This window comes from Onthophagus taurus, chromosome 7 (assembly GCF_036711975.1).
Source record: "Onthophagus taurus isolate NC chromosome 7, IU_Otau_3.0, whole genome shotgun sequence".
NCBI classification, from domain to species: Eukaryota; Metazoa; Arthropoda; class Insecta; order Coleoptera; family Scarabaeidae; genus Onthophagus; species Onthophagus taurus.
The window spans coordinates 35,499,206-35,518,769 of record NC_091972.1 but is presented as its reverse complement, the minus strand read 5'-3'; the positions used below and the strand labels follow the sequence as shown (position 1 = coordinate 35,518,769).

The 19,564-nt window shown below is 29.3% G+C and overlaps 1 protein-coding gene across 3 annotated transcripts in view; it reads right to left on the bottom strand.

Annotated features, from left to right (window-relative positions):
- LOC111424038 (protein serrate) overlaps positions 1 to 19,564 on the bottom strand; it is a 188,851-nt gene that overhangs the window by 43,002 nt on the left and 126,285 nt on the right. For all 3 annotated transcript variants that reach the window (XM_071198214.1, XM_071198216.1, XM_071198215.1), the window contains exons 3-4: positions 14,405 to 14,462; positions 7,657 to 7,908 (exon numbers count right to left, since the gene is read on the bottom strand). In XM_071198214.1, the coding sequence (XP_071054315.1) occupies positions 7,657 to 7,908; positions 14,405 to 14,462 (310 nt within the window). The remainder of the gene's footprint in view (positions 1 to 7,656; positions 7,909 to 14,404; positions 14,463 to 19,564) is intronic.

The window sequence follows — 19,564 nt, the reverse complement described above, 5'->3', positions numbered from 1 at the left end:
AAAAATATTCCAACCTTTTTACTTTCTGAGTTATAACCCATTGTGATGTCTAGCAACATCATGTTTTAATAAATATGGAATTTTTGATGCTTTAGCTTGATAATAATCAATGATGGATATAAATTGTTTATGGATTATATTTTCTTGATAAATTTCGAATCTAATTTGTACACATAAAATATTTCCTAGATGTTTACTCTTTGAGTTATAGCCATTATGATGTTAAAGTATCAAATTTGAAGAAATTGTGATTTTGAGTCCATTAGGTTGGTACTAATTCAAGATGAATCAAAATCGTTTATAGATTATGTATTTTAGGGCAATTCAGAACATTATTTGCGCAACAAGAATATTCCAACCTTTTTACTTTCTGAGTTATAATCCATTGCTATTTCTAGCAACATCATGTTTTAATAAATATGGAATTTTTGATGCTTTAGCATGGTAATAATCAATGATGGATATAAATCGTTTATGGATTATGTTTTTGATAAATTTCGAATCTGATTTGTACACAAAAAATATACTCTTTGAGTTATAGCCATTATGATGTTAAAAACGTAAAATTGGAATGATTTGTGAGTTTTTAGAAAAACGTTTATGGATTATATGTCTTGGGTCAATATAGAATGTTATTTATGCAACAAGAATATTCCATCATTTTTATTTTTTATAGTTATAGTTATAACCCATTGTGATGTCCAAAGACATAGTTTATAGAGAAATTTGTAAACCAATACATATTATAAAACCATTTAGAGATAATCTTACAATAATTACATCATAGTAAATTTAAAAGGTAAAGATAAAATTACGTCAGAATCTATTTTCTTAACAGTTAGTAAGAACAAATAAATAGAATTCCTTCTGGCAAATGCACCTCGATATCTTAAAGGTCACAAATGCCAATATCATATATTAATGTGTGAATATGCAGATTTTATACATTTCTTCGTACATTCTTTAGAAATTCCGTCATTTCGATCGATTTTACTTTTACGAAAATTTCCTTCATTATTTCCTGTTTTAACATTTTTGAACGAAACGTAAAAGTAAATTTCAACAACATTTCGTAACGTCTCTTAAACCGCGCATTGTCTTGTCATCTCTCCATTCTTCCGATGTTGGATTTTTCATATTTCCCTTACGGATCTCCGCTTACGGTATTCGATTGCCGGGTTAATAGCGGGCCTACCCGCTGATTCGCCATTATTATTTATATCGCAACTCGAAATTTATGTTACGTAACGGCCGAGGCCGAGGAGTCGATCGCGCACGATCGAATTGTTCTCCGCGGGATAATCGACCAGGTACATTATTGCCATGCCTGTATCGAATGCAAATCGATAGATAGAGACTATCTCTCGAAATTTATAACGTTATATAAGTCGCCGGCACCTTCTCTCTTAAGAGTTCCACGCGGAGTAAAGACACACACCGTGTGCGCGCCCTGATTAATAGTCACAGAACCGGCTACAAGGTAACGAATTAGACATGTCCGTTCTCTTGTTCCATGTCCCAAGTGCCGTGTTTATTGTGGTTCGGACGCGGATTATCTAATTTCTGACACGATGGAATGTTCTGCCATCGAGGTAAATTTCTTTCCAACCTGCGTCTCAATCAATCTCAACAATTCCACAAAATCAAAATCTTATTTTACTACCAAGGATGTTCAATCACACACCTATATGATTACACCAATTCAAATCCAATACTATAATCATCAAATTACTTTCAAAAAATCTCATCATACAACGACACAATCGAGCGTCAACTCAAAGAATCGCTTTGTCGTTCATTTTGTCGTTAGGGCAAGTTAATTATCATTAGTGGTAGTTGATAGTACCACTACTCTTCGCCATGGGAACCGTTTGTACCTTGCGTAGAGTACCGCTTATTAGAGTGAGGTGGAATGGAGAGACCACTCTTTGCGAACGCCACTTATCTATCGTTCGTGGTTCCTGCTAACTTAATAAGGTTTCCTCGACGGTGATCGACATGACTACGGATCAACTCCGGACACGGTCCGGACGATGTGAAGTGCTTGTAAATTTATCTATGCCGCTAATTCCCGTACTACTACCATCTAGCTAGTTGCTAAGCTAATGGTGTTTATTTGTTAGTCAGGTTCTTCGTGTGGAACGATCCTTGTAAAACGAGAATTTAAACTTTGTTTTCCTTTTTGAATGAGGAATTAAACACATTTAAAAAAAATCGCTTTTATATTATTGTTTTTTTTAAGATTATGTAAATATGAATGGGACAATTGTAAATTTATTATTTGTCCTCAATGACGAATAAATTTATTGCTAAATCCTACACATATCCTCTTTGCAGATGTTCTTCATCCCTAACGACATGTAACACCTACATAAACTTTCTCTCAACTAATGAAAAATTGTGTATAAATTAAATAAGGAATGTTATTAAGTAGGATGTGGTGGATATGATTAATGCGAATAATATATTTGAAATATGAGAATCTCGCTAAAATCTTATCTAGATATTATTACCAATCATTAACTATTAAAGTTTAATTATTAATTTAACTTATAACTGTTTAAGAATTTTATTAATTTACTAAGCGAGCTTACACCTTTTACTTCCTTTCGATAGTTAATTAACCGTATATCTAAGGATTAGCGGATATAGCTTATGCATAATTTATAATATTATTAAAGTTAACAACTTTTTGGTTGGGTAGATGTATTTTAAAAATTTATATCACACTCATTAAGTGTGTATAATATTCTTTCCTTATAAATCTCCATTTACTGAATGCACTCGCATCAGATAACGAGTACAAATACATCATTCTCTTGATAGTTTAGTGCCATAATGGCCTATAAGGCTGTTGTTGTGCATTTACACCTCAACTCTATTCAATTATTCTTCATGATAGATATCTTACAGCGATCCTGAGTAATTTTCCTACCAGTATTTGATTTGATGATGGTTTCAAAGGTTGTAATAAACCAACATCATAAATCTTCTATTACTGAATAAATATTCTATAAAATAGAATTGAATATTATGATCACAGTTTATGTAACTCAAAAATTAATTTAGTTGGGGAAAAAATGTATTAATAAAAAAAAATTCTTATTAAACAAGGATTATTTTATAATCAAAAAGTTTTTTCCTATCTCCAATATTTATGGTTGTATTACAACATACCCTTACTATTCTTAACTTTAATTATCAACTATAATTGATGATAACTCAAAAACTAAAGGAAGTGGAAAAAGGTTATTAGAATAAAAAAGATTTCTTATTAAATTATGAATCTTTTGTTATCAGAAAGTATTTTGCTATTTTTTATATTTATTGATCAAATCGAACATAATCTCATTTTTTCTATATTTGTGAATAAAAGCTATTATAACTCGAAAATAAATATACTTGGGGAAAAGTGATTTTAATAAAAAAAATTTCTTATTAAACAAGGATTATTTTATAATTAAAAAGTTTTTTCCTATCTCCAATATTTATTGTTGTATTACATAACCTTACTATTCTTAACTTCACTTATCAACTTTAATTGATAATAACTGAAAAACTAAGAGAAGTGAAAAAAAATTTTTAGAATAAAAAAGATTTTTTATTAAATTATGAATCTTTTGTTATCAGAAATCATTTTCCTATTTTTTATATTTATTGATCAAATCAAACATAATCCCATTTTTTCTATATTTTTGAATAAATGTTATTATAACTCGAAAATAAATATACTTGGGGAAAAATGATTTTAATAAAAAAAATTTATTATTAAGCATGGATTATTTTATAATTAACAAGTTTTTTTCTATCTTCACTGTATATTGTTGTATCACAACAGAACCTGACTATTCTTAACTTCACTTATCAACTTTAATTGATAATAACTCAAAAACTAAAGGAAGTGGACAAAAATTATTAGAATAAAAAAGATTTCTTATTAAATTATAAATCTTTTGTTATCAGAAAGTATTTTGCTATTTTTTATATTTATTGATCAAATCGAACATAATCTCATTTTTTCTATATTTTTAAATAAAAACTATTTTAACTCGAAAATTAATATACTTGGGAAAAAATGATTTTAATAAAAAAAATTTCTTATTAAACAAGGATTATTTTATAATTAAAAAGTTTTTTCCTATCTCCAATATTTATTGTTTTATTACAACATAACCTTACTATTCTTAACATCACTTATCAACTTTAATTGATAATAACTCAAAAACTAAAGGAAGTGGACAAAAATTATTAGAATAAAAAAGATTTCTTATTAAATTATAAATCTTTTGTTATCAGAACGTATTTTGCTATTTTTTATATTTATTGATCAAATCGAACATAATCTCATTTTTTCTATATTTTTGAATAAAAACTATTATAACTCGAAAATTAATATACTTGGAGAAAAATAATTTTAATAAAAAAAATTTATTATTAAGCATGGATTATTTTATAATTAAAAAGTTTTTTCCTATCTACAATATTTATTGTTGTACTACAACATAACCTTACTATTGTTAACTTCACTTATCAACTATAATTGATAATAACTCAAAAACTAAAGGAAACTGAAAAAAGTTATTAGAATAAAAAAGATTTCTTATTAAATTATGAATCTTTTCTTATCAGAAAGTATTTTGTTATTTTTTATATTTATTGATCAAATCGAACATAATTTCATCTTTTCTATATTTTTCAATAAAAGCTATTATAATTCGAAAATTAATATACTTGGGGAAAAATGATTTTAGTAAAAAAAATTTCTTATTAAGCATGGATTATTTTATAATTAAAAAGTTTTTTCCTATCTCCAATATTTATTGTTGTACTACAACATAACCTTACTATTGTTAACTTCACTTATCAACTATAATTGATAATAACTCAAAAACTAAAGGAAACTGAAAAAAGTTATTAGAATAAAAAAGATTTCTTATTAAATTATGAATCTTTTCTTATCAGAAAGTATTTTGTTATTTTTTATATTTATTGATCAAATCGAACATAATTTCATCTTTTCTATGTTTTTCAATAAAAGCTATTATAATTCGAAAATTAATATACTTGGGGAAAAATGATTTTAATAAAAAGAATTTCTTATTAAACAAGGATTATTTTATAATTAAAAAGTTTTTTCGTATCTCCAATATTTATTGTTGTATTACAACATAACCTGACTATTCTTAACTTCACTTATCAACTTTAATTGATAATAACTGAAAAACTAAGAGAAGTGAAAAAAATTTTTAGAATAAAAAAGATTTCTTATTAAAGTATGAAGCTTTTGTTATCAGAAATCATTTTCCTATTTTTTATATTTATTGATCAAATCGAACATAATCCCATTTTTTCTATATTTTTGAGTAAAAGCTATTATAACTCGAAAATTAATATACTTGGGGAAAATGATTTTAATAAAAATATTTCGTATTAAGCAAGGATTATTTATAACAAAAAAGTTTTTTCCTATCTCCAATACTTATTGTTGTATTACAACAAAACCTTACTATTCTTAACTTCACTTATCAACTATAATTGATAATAACTCAAAAACTAAAAGAAATGGAAAAAAATTATTAGAATAAAAAAGATTTCTTATTAAATTATGAATCTTTTGTTATCAGAAAGTATTTTGCTATTTTTTATATTTATTGATCAAATCGAACATATTCTCATTTTTCCTATATTTTTGAATAAAAACTATTATAACTCGAAAATTAATAACTTGGGGAAAAATGATTTTAATAAAAAAAATTTATTATTAAGCATGGATTATTTTATAATTAACAAGTTTTTTTCTATCTTCACTGTATATTGTTGTATCACAACAGAACCTTACTATCATTAACTTTAATTAGTAACTATAATTGATAACAACTCAAAAACTAAAGGAAATAATAATAAAATTATAAGTATATATAATTCCTAAAACTATAAAACGGTACTTTTCATAATATATGTGATTAATTTGAAAACTATTCGAAACATACATATTCACGATTACGTGGTTAAGTGTCGCTGTAATATTTTGTATAAAACTTAATATTAACGATTACGTTTCTACTATTTTCATATAAATGACCATTTGAAATAGACCTTGAATTTATCTGTACATGCTGTGAGTTTATGCTTGTTGGATATTTATGTTATTCAATCACTTTTTACTATATTTAACGTCGTAATTAGTCATGAAGTTGTTTATACAGTTTTAGATTTAATTTGCATGGTATTTAGATTTTATATAAAATCTACATACATACTATGTCGAAAGTAATGTTTCTTATAATTTTGTACTTAACATTTCTGTTTTCCTTTATTACATCTATTACCTTTATCTTTTCTATACTTGTTAATGGGGCTTTTACCGCTTTTTCTTCGATTTCTATTATGTGGTTTCGTTTTATATTGTTGTGTTTTATGGCATATTTTCTATGGATAGTTTACTGAAAAATGGTTTATCGATACGCATCAAATATAATGGAATAACATGAACCTAAGAAATTACTTATTTACCAAGATGTTTTACAGAATTTCTTCCGCTAGTCTTAGAATAGCATCAATTAATTTCTCGATAAGACTAAAATATAACGATATGATAAAAAAGAAAACTCCAAAGGAGTGACAAATTAGGATAGAAGCAAAATCACAACACTCGGCTAAGATAGACAAAATATTAATAGACCCTAAGATCGTTGTATTTCTCGCAGTTTTTATTTATTTTGTTATGAGCATTAAAGATGTCAGCAATGTTCGCATACTCAGAAAAAAAAGTATTAATCAAACGTTAATAATTGTGTAGAACTTAAATAAAAGAAAATTTATGCTATTACTCATCCAGATTGAAAAACATACACAAATGAAACTAAAAAAACAATCTTAGTTGCAATAATAATAGTAATATATCAATTATCCAACAAAACTGCAAACATTTAGAAGGCATTTATAAGAAATTTACGATCTTGAAGGTCTTCCAACAATTTTATATGCAAATTGCACCTTTCATGTGAAAATTACACTATCGATCATAACATCTTGATGATCAATTTACCAGAAAAACAGCTCGCATCACCTATTCAATAATACATTTTTATTCGATAATAAAGTACAGGTTTGATTTGATTGAGTCACGTAATCGTGTATTGTGCGCTTAATTTAGATATATTTTTCTCATAAGAAAATTGTAAACGTTACACTACAATAATTAAGTTTTCTATCGGCATTTCAAATTGAATTTTATGAAATATTTATGCGTCGAATTAAAATTTCATTGGGAATTCTATAAAACGATCAGATATCAGGTTCCGTTACTTTTTATATTAATCTGTTTCAAACAAAACAAAATCTTTTTTAACTAATTTCCTGGTGTGTAATTATAAAAAGGACGAATCCCACTTAAATTTATTATAACGTATAAAGAAGTCGTTTTTTATTTTCTCGACAATAGGAAAATGTTAATTAATAACACCGACCCATATAAGAATCATTTCCACGCATTGTTCTAAACTGATAACGATAAAATTGCATATACTCTTTCACTTTTTAAATGCGGATGTTTAATGTCTTGGGAAGGAATTTCTAACGGTTTTTATGTAAGACTTATTACGAAAGATTAAAATTAATTAATAATAAATTTATGAATTAATTTAAATTACTTACGTTCTTCACAATTAGTTCCTTTCCATCCTTCTATACATTCCTTATCGCCGTTTGGATTGCATCTATAATGACCGAAAGGGTCATCACGAGCTCTACAGAATTTCGTACACGTTAAATTGTAGTAAAAATCATCGCATTTCACTCTTATCCTGTAAGTCAGTCTCGTTCTGGCTCCATTATGATTTAAAGTATGCCATTCTGCACTAGGATCTATCAGTCCGGAGTAAGTTGCTTCATCTATTAGGTTGGTTACTGAAACAAATTCAAATAAATATTCATTTATTTCGAAATTAATTGAACTAAAACTAGAGCTTAGAACTAATATTAGATCTAGAATTAGAAACATTCGGGTTTAGCAGTCTTAAGAGACTGAATGGAACTGTAACATGTCTGAATGTTTCTAGTTCTAGGTCTAATGCTAGTTGTAGTGACAGTAGTAGCTGGCAAAACTAGAACTAAGTTTTTAAACTAGTTCTAGTTTTACACTAGCACTATTACTAGAACTAACACAAGACCTACAACTAGAATCATTCGGGTTTAGCCGTCTTGAGAGACATGCAGCTAAACCCGAAACTTTCTAGTTCTTGGTCTCGTGTTAGTTCTAGCTTTAGTACAATGAAAAATATACAACAATCTATCTCTGAATAACATTTAGAACTTAAACTAACACTAGCATTAGAACTAATACTAAACCTAGAACTAGAAAGATTCGGATTTAGCCGTCTTAAGAGACGTATGGCTAAACCCGATTGATTCTAGTTCTAGATCTAGTGTTACTTTAACTTTTCGTTCAATAAAAATATACAACAATCAAGTGCTGCATAACAATTCGTATAGACAACTAAATAGAGTTATATTTAAATATACTGATATATTAAATAGATTATATTATATCCGAAGTCCGTTCTAACTAAGTCAAGATTTTACTATATTATTAAAACACTTTAAAACAGATGTACAAATAACCTTAAAAACTTTCATTTCTCCGCTTTATGAACATAATCACATGATTACTCTGTAATAACATACAAAACACGTTGTTAAATTTCTTTTCGAACAAATATATTTTCGTATTTTCGTTACAGTCCATCAATTTACTTGAAAACGTGTTATTTTCGAAAAGAAAGTTATTATTAGTTGTATTCAAATAGAGAATTGAGGTAATAACTTTATTAAACGACTAAAAGCTTTTTATAATAAACGTTTCAGGAAGGAAGTATTTACAGAAGCATCTTTACACTTTCTAATCCCACTTAGAAGAGAAAAGATTATTAAAAGTTATTTAGAATTAGATGATTTATAATCGAAAATGTGTTGAAATCTTGAAAGGTAACCGTCGTTGATTGGATTGTGCAAAGAAGATCTACAACGAATACGTGGAGAGATCATTAATCAAAATCAATTAGACAAACGGTTATTACTGGTAGCGGATGGTTACATTGTCTCTTGTGTTAGGAAAATTCATTAACATCTACCGCTTAATGCAAATTCTTCACTCATCGGGGTTTTGGATAAATGGATAAAGGGCCTTTCACAACTTTGAAACCCACACGTTGCGAAACAAATAATAATTATCTTGTGGGAACACACCCTTTTCGCTACCTCCGTTTGCAAGCTTTTAAGAATTTCGCAAACTTCCTTTAATACTAAACGATACAAAACCAATCGTTAAAACAATAATATGTCTACCCACTATTAAAGTACGTTATAATTGGTGAAATGAAACGATATTTGGAGCCGATTTTAAGATGAAATCGCATGGTATGACATAAATCTTATCTTTTCGAACAAAGACAGGTACTTTCTTTATTCATATCTGACGCAACCACCAATTTTAAAGATCATAGGATTACTACATGGGAGATCACTCAAAAGTACTATATGAAGAAGGTACGATAAGATTATGACATTTCCACAGAAAAAGTTCCAGTGGAATCAAATCTGGTGATTTTGCTAGCCATTCCATTGGCTCTACTCCTCTGATCCAACAATCGAAATACAACACGCTTATATAGGCTGGAATAGTGCCATCATAGTGGAAAGAAGCGCCATTTTGTTATAAAAATAAATGCTGCTTGAAGGTTATTATGGTCGTTATGGAAGAGATAAGGTTTTTTGTAAAAAGTGCAAGTATCTTTTGCCAGTTAAGATTCCCTTAAAACGGTAGGTGCCATGAAAAGAGTCTTGTAGGAGTCATATCCACACATTTTGCTTTTGCGGATTGATGGCACAAATTTCTGTATTTATAAATAGAGAGAGAGTTATACAAAAACGGTGTAGTTTCAGTGGCTTCAATTTCTTCCCATAGAGCAATAGATTCCCCTATAGATAAGTCCCAGTTGGTGCTTTTTAGTTCAAATATGTTTTCCCCAGTTTTGAATGATTATCTCGATGGATAGGGAAACTATTTAATGTAAAGGTTATCTTCACAGATTTTGTGCAAATTGCTTTAATTCACCAAAGTGTGTGGCCAAGATTATTGGCTGTGGTAGTGTATTTGAGGTATACAGGTATAAGGTTGGACCCAGGACAATGCACTGCAAAACACCAGTTCGTACAAGCTGAAGACTTGAGAAAGGACACACCCTTTGCTGAATAAAGAAGCTTGTGAGATATTCCAAAATGCTTTCGTACAATAATTTTTTGCACCGAAGGCGTCTCTTGCAACTCTCATAATTCTGTGAACCTGATCAATTGTTCCATGTGACTCTCTGAAGCCAAGTTAGTAGTTTGGTATTATGCCTTTGAGATATGACTAAAGTTTGCTCAGCAGCATAATAGGTTGATACTAGTGGTGGAACGGATATCCGACAACTGTCCGGCCACTTTTTAAAATCAAAATATCCGGCTTTTTCCGGATATTAAAAATCTATTACTTAGTACTCCACATTAGTATATCTTTTAGGTGTTGGACACTACAGATAATAATCAAGTTCAACTCCAATAGGACTTTTTTCATTGAATACAACTTTATTTATATCAGATTTGTCATTAGCAACCTCATTGTAACAATTCCACTACGATATATAAAATCTCTTGTTGTAGTTTCGTCTAGTTTTCTTCTCTTCACTTGTAATTCATCATCACATTCATTACTAACAGAACTGTTGCTGTTATCACTTTCGATTACTAATTAAAGTATCCTCTTCTTAATGGAAAAAAGCTGTTTTGAAAAATCACTTTTAATTCTTGAGAAATACATTTTTGAAATGATCGACAATTTTTTCGAATTTATCAATTTTCACCGATTAAGTTTTAAAAATTCGTATAAAATCCAGTTCTTGGAATATGAGTATAAAAATTTCCTAAAGTGTTAATAAAAGTGTCCTCTTTTCAATGAACCAACCCGTTTTGAAAAACAACGTTTAGTTTTTGAGAAAGCAATATTTGAAGTTTTGATAAAATTTTCGATGTTGCAATTTTCATGCGTAATTTTCAAAATTCGCTATAAAATTAATTTCTTGAAGGATCTTTGTGGAAATATCACCAATTATTAATTAAAGTATTCCTCTTTTTAATGCAAAAAGCCGTTTTGAAAAATAACTTTCAGTTCTTGAGAAATAAATTTTTGAGATGATCGACAATTTTTTCGAATTTTGCAATTTTCGCCGATTAAGTTTTAAAAATTCGTATAAAATCCAGTTCTTGGAATATGAGTATGAAAATTTCGCAAAGTGTTAATAAAAGTGTCCTCTTTGCAATGAACCAACCCGTTTTGAAAAATAATTTTTAGTTTTTGAGAAAACAATATTTGGAGTTTTGATAAAATTTTCGATGTTGCAATTTTCATCGGTAATTTTCAAAATTCGCTATAAAATTAATTTCTTGAAGGATTCTTGTGGAAATATCACCAATTATTAATTAAAGTATCCTCTTTTTAATGCAACAAGCCGTTTTGAAAAATCACTTTCAGTTCTTGAGAAATAAATGTTTGAAATGATCGACAATTTTTTCGAATTATGCAATTTTTGGCGATTAAGTTTTAAAAATTCGTATAAAATCCAGTTCTTGGAATATGAGTATGAAAATTTCCCAAAGTGTTAATAAAAGTGTCCTCTTTTCAATGAACCAACCCGTTTTGAAAAATAACTTTTAGTTTTTGAGAAAACAATATTTGAAGTTTTGATAAAATTTTCGATGTTGCAATTTTCATCGGTAATTTTCAAAATTCGGTATAAAATTAATTTCTTGAAGGATCTTTGTGGAAATATCACGAATTATTAAAGTATCCTCTTTTTAATGCAACAAGCCGGTTTGAAAAATCACTTTCAGTTCTTGAGAAATACATTTTTGAAATGAGCGACAATTTTTTCCAATTTTTAAATTTTCGCCGATTAAGTTTTAAAAATTCGTGTATAATCCAGTTCTTGGAATATGAGTATGAAAATTTTCCAAAGTGTTAATAAAAGTGTCCTCTTTAACATGAACCAAACCGTTTCGCAAAATAACTTTTAGTTTTTGAGAAAGCAATATTTGAAGTTTTGATAAAATTTTCGATGTTGCAATTTTCATCGGTAATTTTCAAAATTCGCTATAAAATTAATTTCTTCAAGGATCTTTGTGCAAATATCACCAATTATTAATTAACGTATCCTCTTTTTAATGCAAAAAGCCGTTTTGAAAAATCACTTTTAGTTCTTGAGAAACAAATTTTTGAAATAATCGACAATTTTTTGGAATTTTGCAATTTCCACCGATTAAATTTTAATAATTCGTATAAAATCGATTTCTTGGAATATAAGTTTGAAACTTTCTCAAAGTGTTAATAAGAGTGTCCTCTTTCCAATGAACCAACCTGTTTTGAAAAATAACTTTTAGTTTTTGAGAAAACAATATTTGAAGTTTTGATAAGATTTTCGATGTTGCAATTTTCATCGATAACTTGCAAAATTCGCTATAAAAGTAATTTCTTGAAGGATCTTTGTGGAAATATCACCAATTAATAACTCCTATACTTGCTTTAGAATATCTTACTAGTATTGGCATACTGATACTAAAATTCCTGATATCATCGATCATTCTTTCAACTTATCATCCAATCACTCATTCTTCTTTGTGGCTATAAACACACTGGTATCTAGAATCTTAAATCCTTTTTTAACGAATACAAATTCAACAATTAGCAAATATTTAAAGATGTTTTGAAAAGTTCAAAATCATTTTGTAAGTAAGATTAGCTTTATATAGCTGATATTTTACGACACAATATTTTTTCATACTTTGGCTAAGGGGTTGTTGGTTCTAGATACATTGAAGTAAAAAAGACAACTATTGCGTTATGAAGTCGTGTTTGATCCTCAACACCAGTCATATCCAGAATTTTTATTCTTTCTCGTTCGGACAGATTTACTGTTTTAATAAACTGATAACGAAAACACATTCAATTAACAGAAAATAGTGTAAATAAGCACATGTTTTAATTAGTAGTTAAATGTAAGGAAATGACATTTGACAGTGTTTAAAGTATATTATAAAGTATAAAAAATGGCTTAAAATGTAAAGAAAAGTTGATTGACTTTAAATATTGATATCTCAAGAACTAAAAGATATATTGAAAATGGTTTGGTTTCATTGAAAAGCTTATCATTTTGTCTATAAATGGTAATAATTTTGTAATTATTTATTAAAACCCCTATTTATTATGATTTCTTGAAATTGGGCGAAGAAAATCGTTTACCCTAACAATGAGAAACGCATTGTTGTACTTAAACTTTTTTCTCAAAAACTAAACAACATTTTTATAAACGATTAATTTCATTAAAAAGTTGGCACATTTTTATATAATTTCTGAGAATTGCAAAACGATACACTAAAAAATCGATTTTATATCTCATCTTCTCTATCTTCCTTAAAAAGTTTATGATTTTATTAACAAATTATGTTAAAATACTTAAAATTGATATACATTAAGTGTATCTTGATTGAGTATTTAGTGTGTATCCCCTCAAGTCTTATGTAATTGGAGCAGAAGCCGGCCACACAACTCACGATAACATTAACCAAGACCCTCAGGTTACAAACGTGAGTATCCTTCGTTCATTCACAACGATTTATGAATATGAGAGTATTTCATAAAAAAATAAGTTTTATATATGAATTAAAATTAATATTTTAATAAAGTATTTGACATAAACACTTAAAGTAAATACGTCCAAGTGTCACGTAAAACTTTTAAGTACCGATCAAACATTTGTAAATTTAACGAGCATACTTAAGGTAATGGCAACGTCATCGCTGAGCGGGCGTGTTTATACCTGTACTCAAGAAACGATGATGTTCGTTCTTTCCTTTCGCAGAGATGGACATCTGTGAGCGCGTCTTCGTTTCTTGGTGGACACCTTGTCTTTATAACATAGCTTACCCGAAGGATACAAGGCAATAAAAAATGTTATGATAGCATCGTAAATGGACGAATAAATATTGACCGTCGTCGAAGAAAATGCCTCGAGGCATTATTCAGTAATTTGTCACTCATTTCTCGGCGTCGTTATTTTAGTTCGGTCCGACGTTTATTGGACACCCGGTATGTCGATACGATTCAAGTCTTATTATGGGGTATTATTGAAATAGTCTTAAATGAGAACTTAAACGAACTCAGGTGTTAAATTATTTTGAAACGATTCGAACAAATTAATCAATCAACGTTTGTTTTTTTTGTACTTAAAATTAAGTTCTTGTTATGCAGTATATTATTTATTTTTTTAAAACGACCCTTTCCGGAAGATTTATGAGTAAACATGCATGTTACCTGCTGGGACGGAATGATTGCTGTAGTCCAAAGCCTGGAGGATCAGCGTAAACGACCTCTGCAAACAAAAAAAGAACAAAAATCAAAAAAAGATTAATACACATTTATGTTTTGTTTAAAATTAAACGATAGCAAAAAGATTTTGAGTTTATAATCTATAATTTGCTATTATCCTTCTTTGGAGTTGATCGTTTATTTTTTTTTCGTATGTATTTAAAAGTTAACGGTCGAACTTTCGAAGAGTGTTTAATACGCATCACCTCCTGTCAGAAAAGTTGAGAAGCTCAAAGAGGCTGACCAGGAGGATGTTGCTTGTATACAGTTCGTTATATAGCATTTAAGGTGGCCCAGAATTGCTGAGTCACGATATTTTACAGTGCCGATCAAACGATAAGAAAAATAACTGCCTCGAAATGGAAGAGATCTTATTTCAAGAACGATGTATCCTAAGTGTTTTCAAAACCAATCAATTCACATAGTTATTTTAGTAATTATAGATCACTTTTATATCAAGAGGAGAAGATCGCAACTTGTTATTGCAAAACTCGAAGTTACGTTATTGTATTCTATCGATCTCGGTTTAAAACTAGAGCGGTAAAGATGTAGTTGTTGGCTTCTTTCAATTGACAAGTTTCATACATCAACGTCAACGGTTGGCTATAAAGACGAAGTTTCATCATCAGATTATGGTGCATTAAAAATCTTGACCTAAACTACACGGTTAAGCGCATCAACGATTAACACCTGCTGATAAAAAGAACATCTGTCTCTAAAACCGAACATTATTGGTAGTCTAAGCTTTTTCGTAAATATTACCCCGTCGTCTGCCGATAAAACCGTAACGTGTAAACACATCCATCCATTTCAAAGAAGTGCATTAAGAACATTTATAGCTTTCGAATTAAATAGATTGGGTAATAAATATCTCATCGGAAACGCACGGTGATAGATATTCATTAACATGGGTTAGTCACCAGGAATATATTTTAAAATTGTTGCATAAGAGACTTAGGGAATCCTCCCGGCTACAATGAACTTCGCAATCTTACCCACTTTGCTAGGATTACTCATCGGATTATGTGGGTTTTGTATCCCACATTCTAAAACTAAAACTAGCTAATCGATTCATTTTCAATGTCGAAATAGAACTAGATAGATTTCATTTAATTGAAATGATCTGACAAAAAGTGCAACAGAACAATATTAAGAATAAAATATATTAAGAATAAAATTTGGTACAACTTTTATACTGAAACTTTTTTTCTAAAACGTTCTGAATCCAGTACTCTACCAACAACAAGATGTAAAACCACGATTTCATCTAGTTTTTTACCAATTTTTCTCGATATTTATACATTTGAGAGCAAAATCGTAAAAGAGCAATATTGTTAAGAATAAAGTTTGCTACAACTTTTATACTAAAACTTTTTTTCTAAAACGTTCCAAATACCGTGTTGCTCTACCAGCAACAAGATGTAAAACCCGGATTTCATCTAATTTTCACCTATTGTAATTATTCTCGATATGTATGCATCTGAGAACAAAAGTGTGAAAGAGCAATACTGTTAAGAATAAAGTTTGCTACAACTTTTATAGAAAAACTTTTCTTCTAAAACGTTCTGAATCCAGTACTCTACGAACAAGATGTAAAACCACGATTTCATCTATTTTTCACCTATTTCAATTTTTCTCGATATTTGCATCTGAAAGCAAAAGTGTAAAAGTGCAATATTCTTAAGAATAAAGTTTGCTACAACTTTTATACCAAAACTTTGTTTCTAAAACTCTCCGAATCCCGTACTTTACCAACAACAAGATGTAAAACCACGATTTCATCTAGTGTTCACCTATTCCAATTTTTCTCTATATTTATGCATCTGAGAGTAAAAGTGCAAAAGAGCAATATTGTTAAGAATAAAGTTTGCTACAACTTTTATACTAAAACTATTTTTCTAAAACGTTCCGAATACCGCGCAGCTCTACCAACCACAAGATGTAAAACCACGATTTCATCTAGTGTTCACCTATTCCAATTTTTTTCGATATTTATGCACCTGAGAGCAAAAGTGCAAAAGAACAATATTGTTAAGAATAAAGTTTGCTACAACTTTTATACTAAAACTTTTTTTCTAAAACGTTCCGAATACCGTGCTGCTCTACCAACCACAAGATGTAAAACCAGGATTTCATCTAATTTTCACCTATTGTAATTTTTCTCGACATTTATGCATCTGAGAGCAAAAGTGTAAAAGAGCAATATTGTTAAGAATAAAGTATGCTACAACTTTTATACTAAAACTTTTTTTCTAAAACGTTCCGAATACCGTGCTGCTCTATCAACAACAAGATGTAAAACCACGATTTCATCTAATTTTCACTTATAGTAATTTTTCTCGATATTTATGCATCTGAGAGCAAAAGTGTAAAAGAGCAATATAGTTAAGAACAAAGTTTGCTACAACTTTGATACAAAAACTTTTCTTCTAAAACGTTCTGAATCCAGTACTCTGTCAACAAGATGTAAAACCACGATTTCATCTAGTGTTCACCTATTTCAATTTTTCTCGATATTTGCATCTGAAAGCAAAAATGTAAAAGTGCAATATTGTTAAGAATAAAGTTTGCTACAACTTTTTTTCTAAAACGTTTCGAATCCCGTGCTCTACCAACAACAAGATGTAAAACCACGATTTCATCTAATTTTCACCTATTCCAATTTTTCTCGATATTTATGCATCTGAGAGCAAAAGTGTAACAGAGCAATATTGTTAAGAATAAAGTTTGCTACAACTTTTATACTAAAACTTTTTTCTAAAACGTTCCGAATACCGTGCTGCTCTACCAACAACAAGATGTAAAACCACAATTTCATCGAATTTTTACTTATTGTAATTTTTCTCGATATTTATGCATCTGAGAGCAAAAGTGTAAAAGAGCAAAATTGTTAGGATTAAAGTTTGCTACAACTTTTATACTAAAACTTTTTTTCTAAAACGTACCAAATACCGTGTTCTACCAACAACAAGATGTAAAACCACGATTTCATCTAGTTTTCACCTATTCCAATTTTTCTCGATATTTATGCATCTGACAGCAAAATCGTAAAAGAGCATTATTGTTAAGAATAAAGTTTTCTACAACTTTTATACTAAAACTTTTTTTTTAAAACGTTCAGAATACCATGCTGCTCTATCAACAACAAGATGTAAAACCACGATTTCATCTAATTTTCACCTATTGTAATTTTTCTCGATATTTATGCATCTGAGAGCAAAAGTGTAAAAGAGCAATAAAAGAGCAAAAGTGTAAGCGTTCTGAATCCCGTGTTCTATCAACAAAAAGTTGTAAAACCACGATTTCATCTAATTTTCACCTATTGTAATTTTTCTCGATATTTATGGATCTGAGAGCAAAAGTGTAAAAGAGCAATAAAAGAGCAAAAGTGTAAGCGTTCTGAATCCCGTGTTCTATCAACAAAAAGATGTAAAACCACGATTTCATCTAATTTTCACATTTTCGAACTTATGCCCGTCTTTATGCATTTGAGAGCAATATTGTTAAGAAGAAAATTTGTCTGAATCCCTTGCTTAGATTAACTATGACGTATAGACCTAAAAAAAGTAATTTTTGTGTTATTTTCGTGTACGTTCGCAATATTTTGGCGTTTTAACGAAATTCGATATTTAAGTTAATCATGAAGAAATCTTATAAAGTCATCAATATCACCGGATAAACCAAAAAGAGTAAATCATGTCCGTATAAAAGATGGAAACGAATTGGCGAAGATCGTAAATTTTTCATTTCGAAACGTGCCTCTACGATTGCCATGCCGATTACCTCTTTAATTGGAAAATAATCCAGCGTCGAAGAAGTATGGATTTCTTTTTTATTTTTGTCGGTTTCCGCTCTCACATCCTTTGTATGCTCCAATATTAAATAAAAAAATTAAGAATAACACTCTTAATTACTGTATTATTAATTTTAATTCTAACAATCGATACATTCCTTAACATAACGTGTTTATCTAAATAAGAAATGAATGAAGAGAAAGTTATCGTAAAGTTCTCTTTGACATTACGAATGTTGTTTATTTATTTAATTTCCTTTCCGATGCTGTAGAGATAGTGAGTATATAAGAGAAGGCAAAAAATAAACAAATCTGTAAACCGCACCTAACTAAACGGTAAAGACATCGCGCGAGGATGTCCTCAACTTCTTTACGAACCTTCTTTACGGAAGTTTGTTTTTTTCTTATATACAAAACAGGGCAAGTGTCACTTCTGCTGATTATCAAAGCCGTTTATCTCTGCAGGAAACGTCCGTGAACGCTGCTTTACGTCACATTGTGGGGCAACGAAGCGCGTTTTTGAACGATATATACTTGCGTGTGCCAGAAGATGCTCTTCGCACAACCGGTTTTAACAGCGGCAATTACGGTTTATTGCTTTAATAAATTTCGGCCGCGTATCTCTACTCATCTCCAAGAAGAATTATTAATAGTACTTTTATTTTGTTTATTTTCAACGGGATCTCTTCGCCGTATAATTGTGTTAACTCGCGCAAAGTTACCGGAGTTGTCCGTAGTTCGGGGTATAATTTCCTGACGGGTTTAATTGCGCTATATCAGGTTATGCGAGACCTTTTCGTCGTTATTGAATTAAATTTTTCGGCGATTTATGTCTATTAACACATAACTCTTTTCGACTTTATTTCTTAGTACTCAAAGGAAGGTATCTCGGTTTATCTAATTACACATCTTTAAAAATGATCCTGAGCTTTCCACTTGCTGTTAAGCGGTGCCTTTTATGGTGTTAGTAAATAACGTTAAACGACCAAAGCATAAGTAAGGTAGTAACTCCATATAACTCGAAGTAAAAGTATGTAAGTTAGTAAGCTTTAAAGCTTTCAAAGATTTATTAGTTTTCTAATATTTAAATATGGATTGGAATCTTAATTACAACAATTAATATTAAAAGCAATTATTTGCATTGTTTAAATTTATTTCCTGGTTCCTGAGATGTATAATTTTTGCTTCTAATTTTTTAATTAGTTATTAAGTTGCACATAATTGTCCTGGAATTCTTTGGCACTGGAATAACTAGATTTAGATGGACTCTTTACAATAAAATATCCATAAGTAAGGAGGGGTACTTCTTCAAG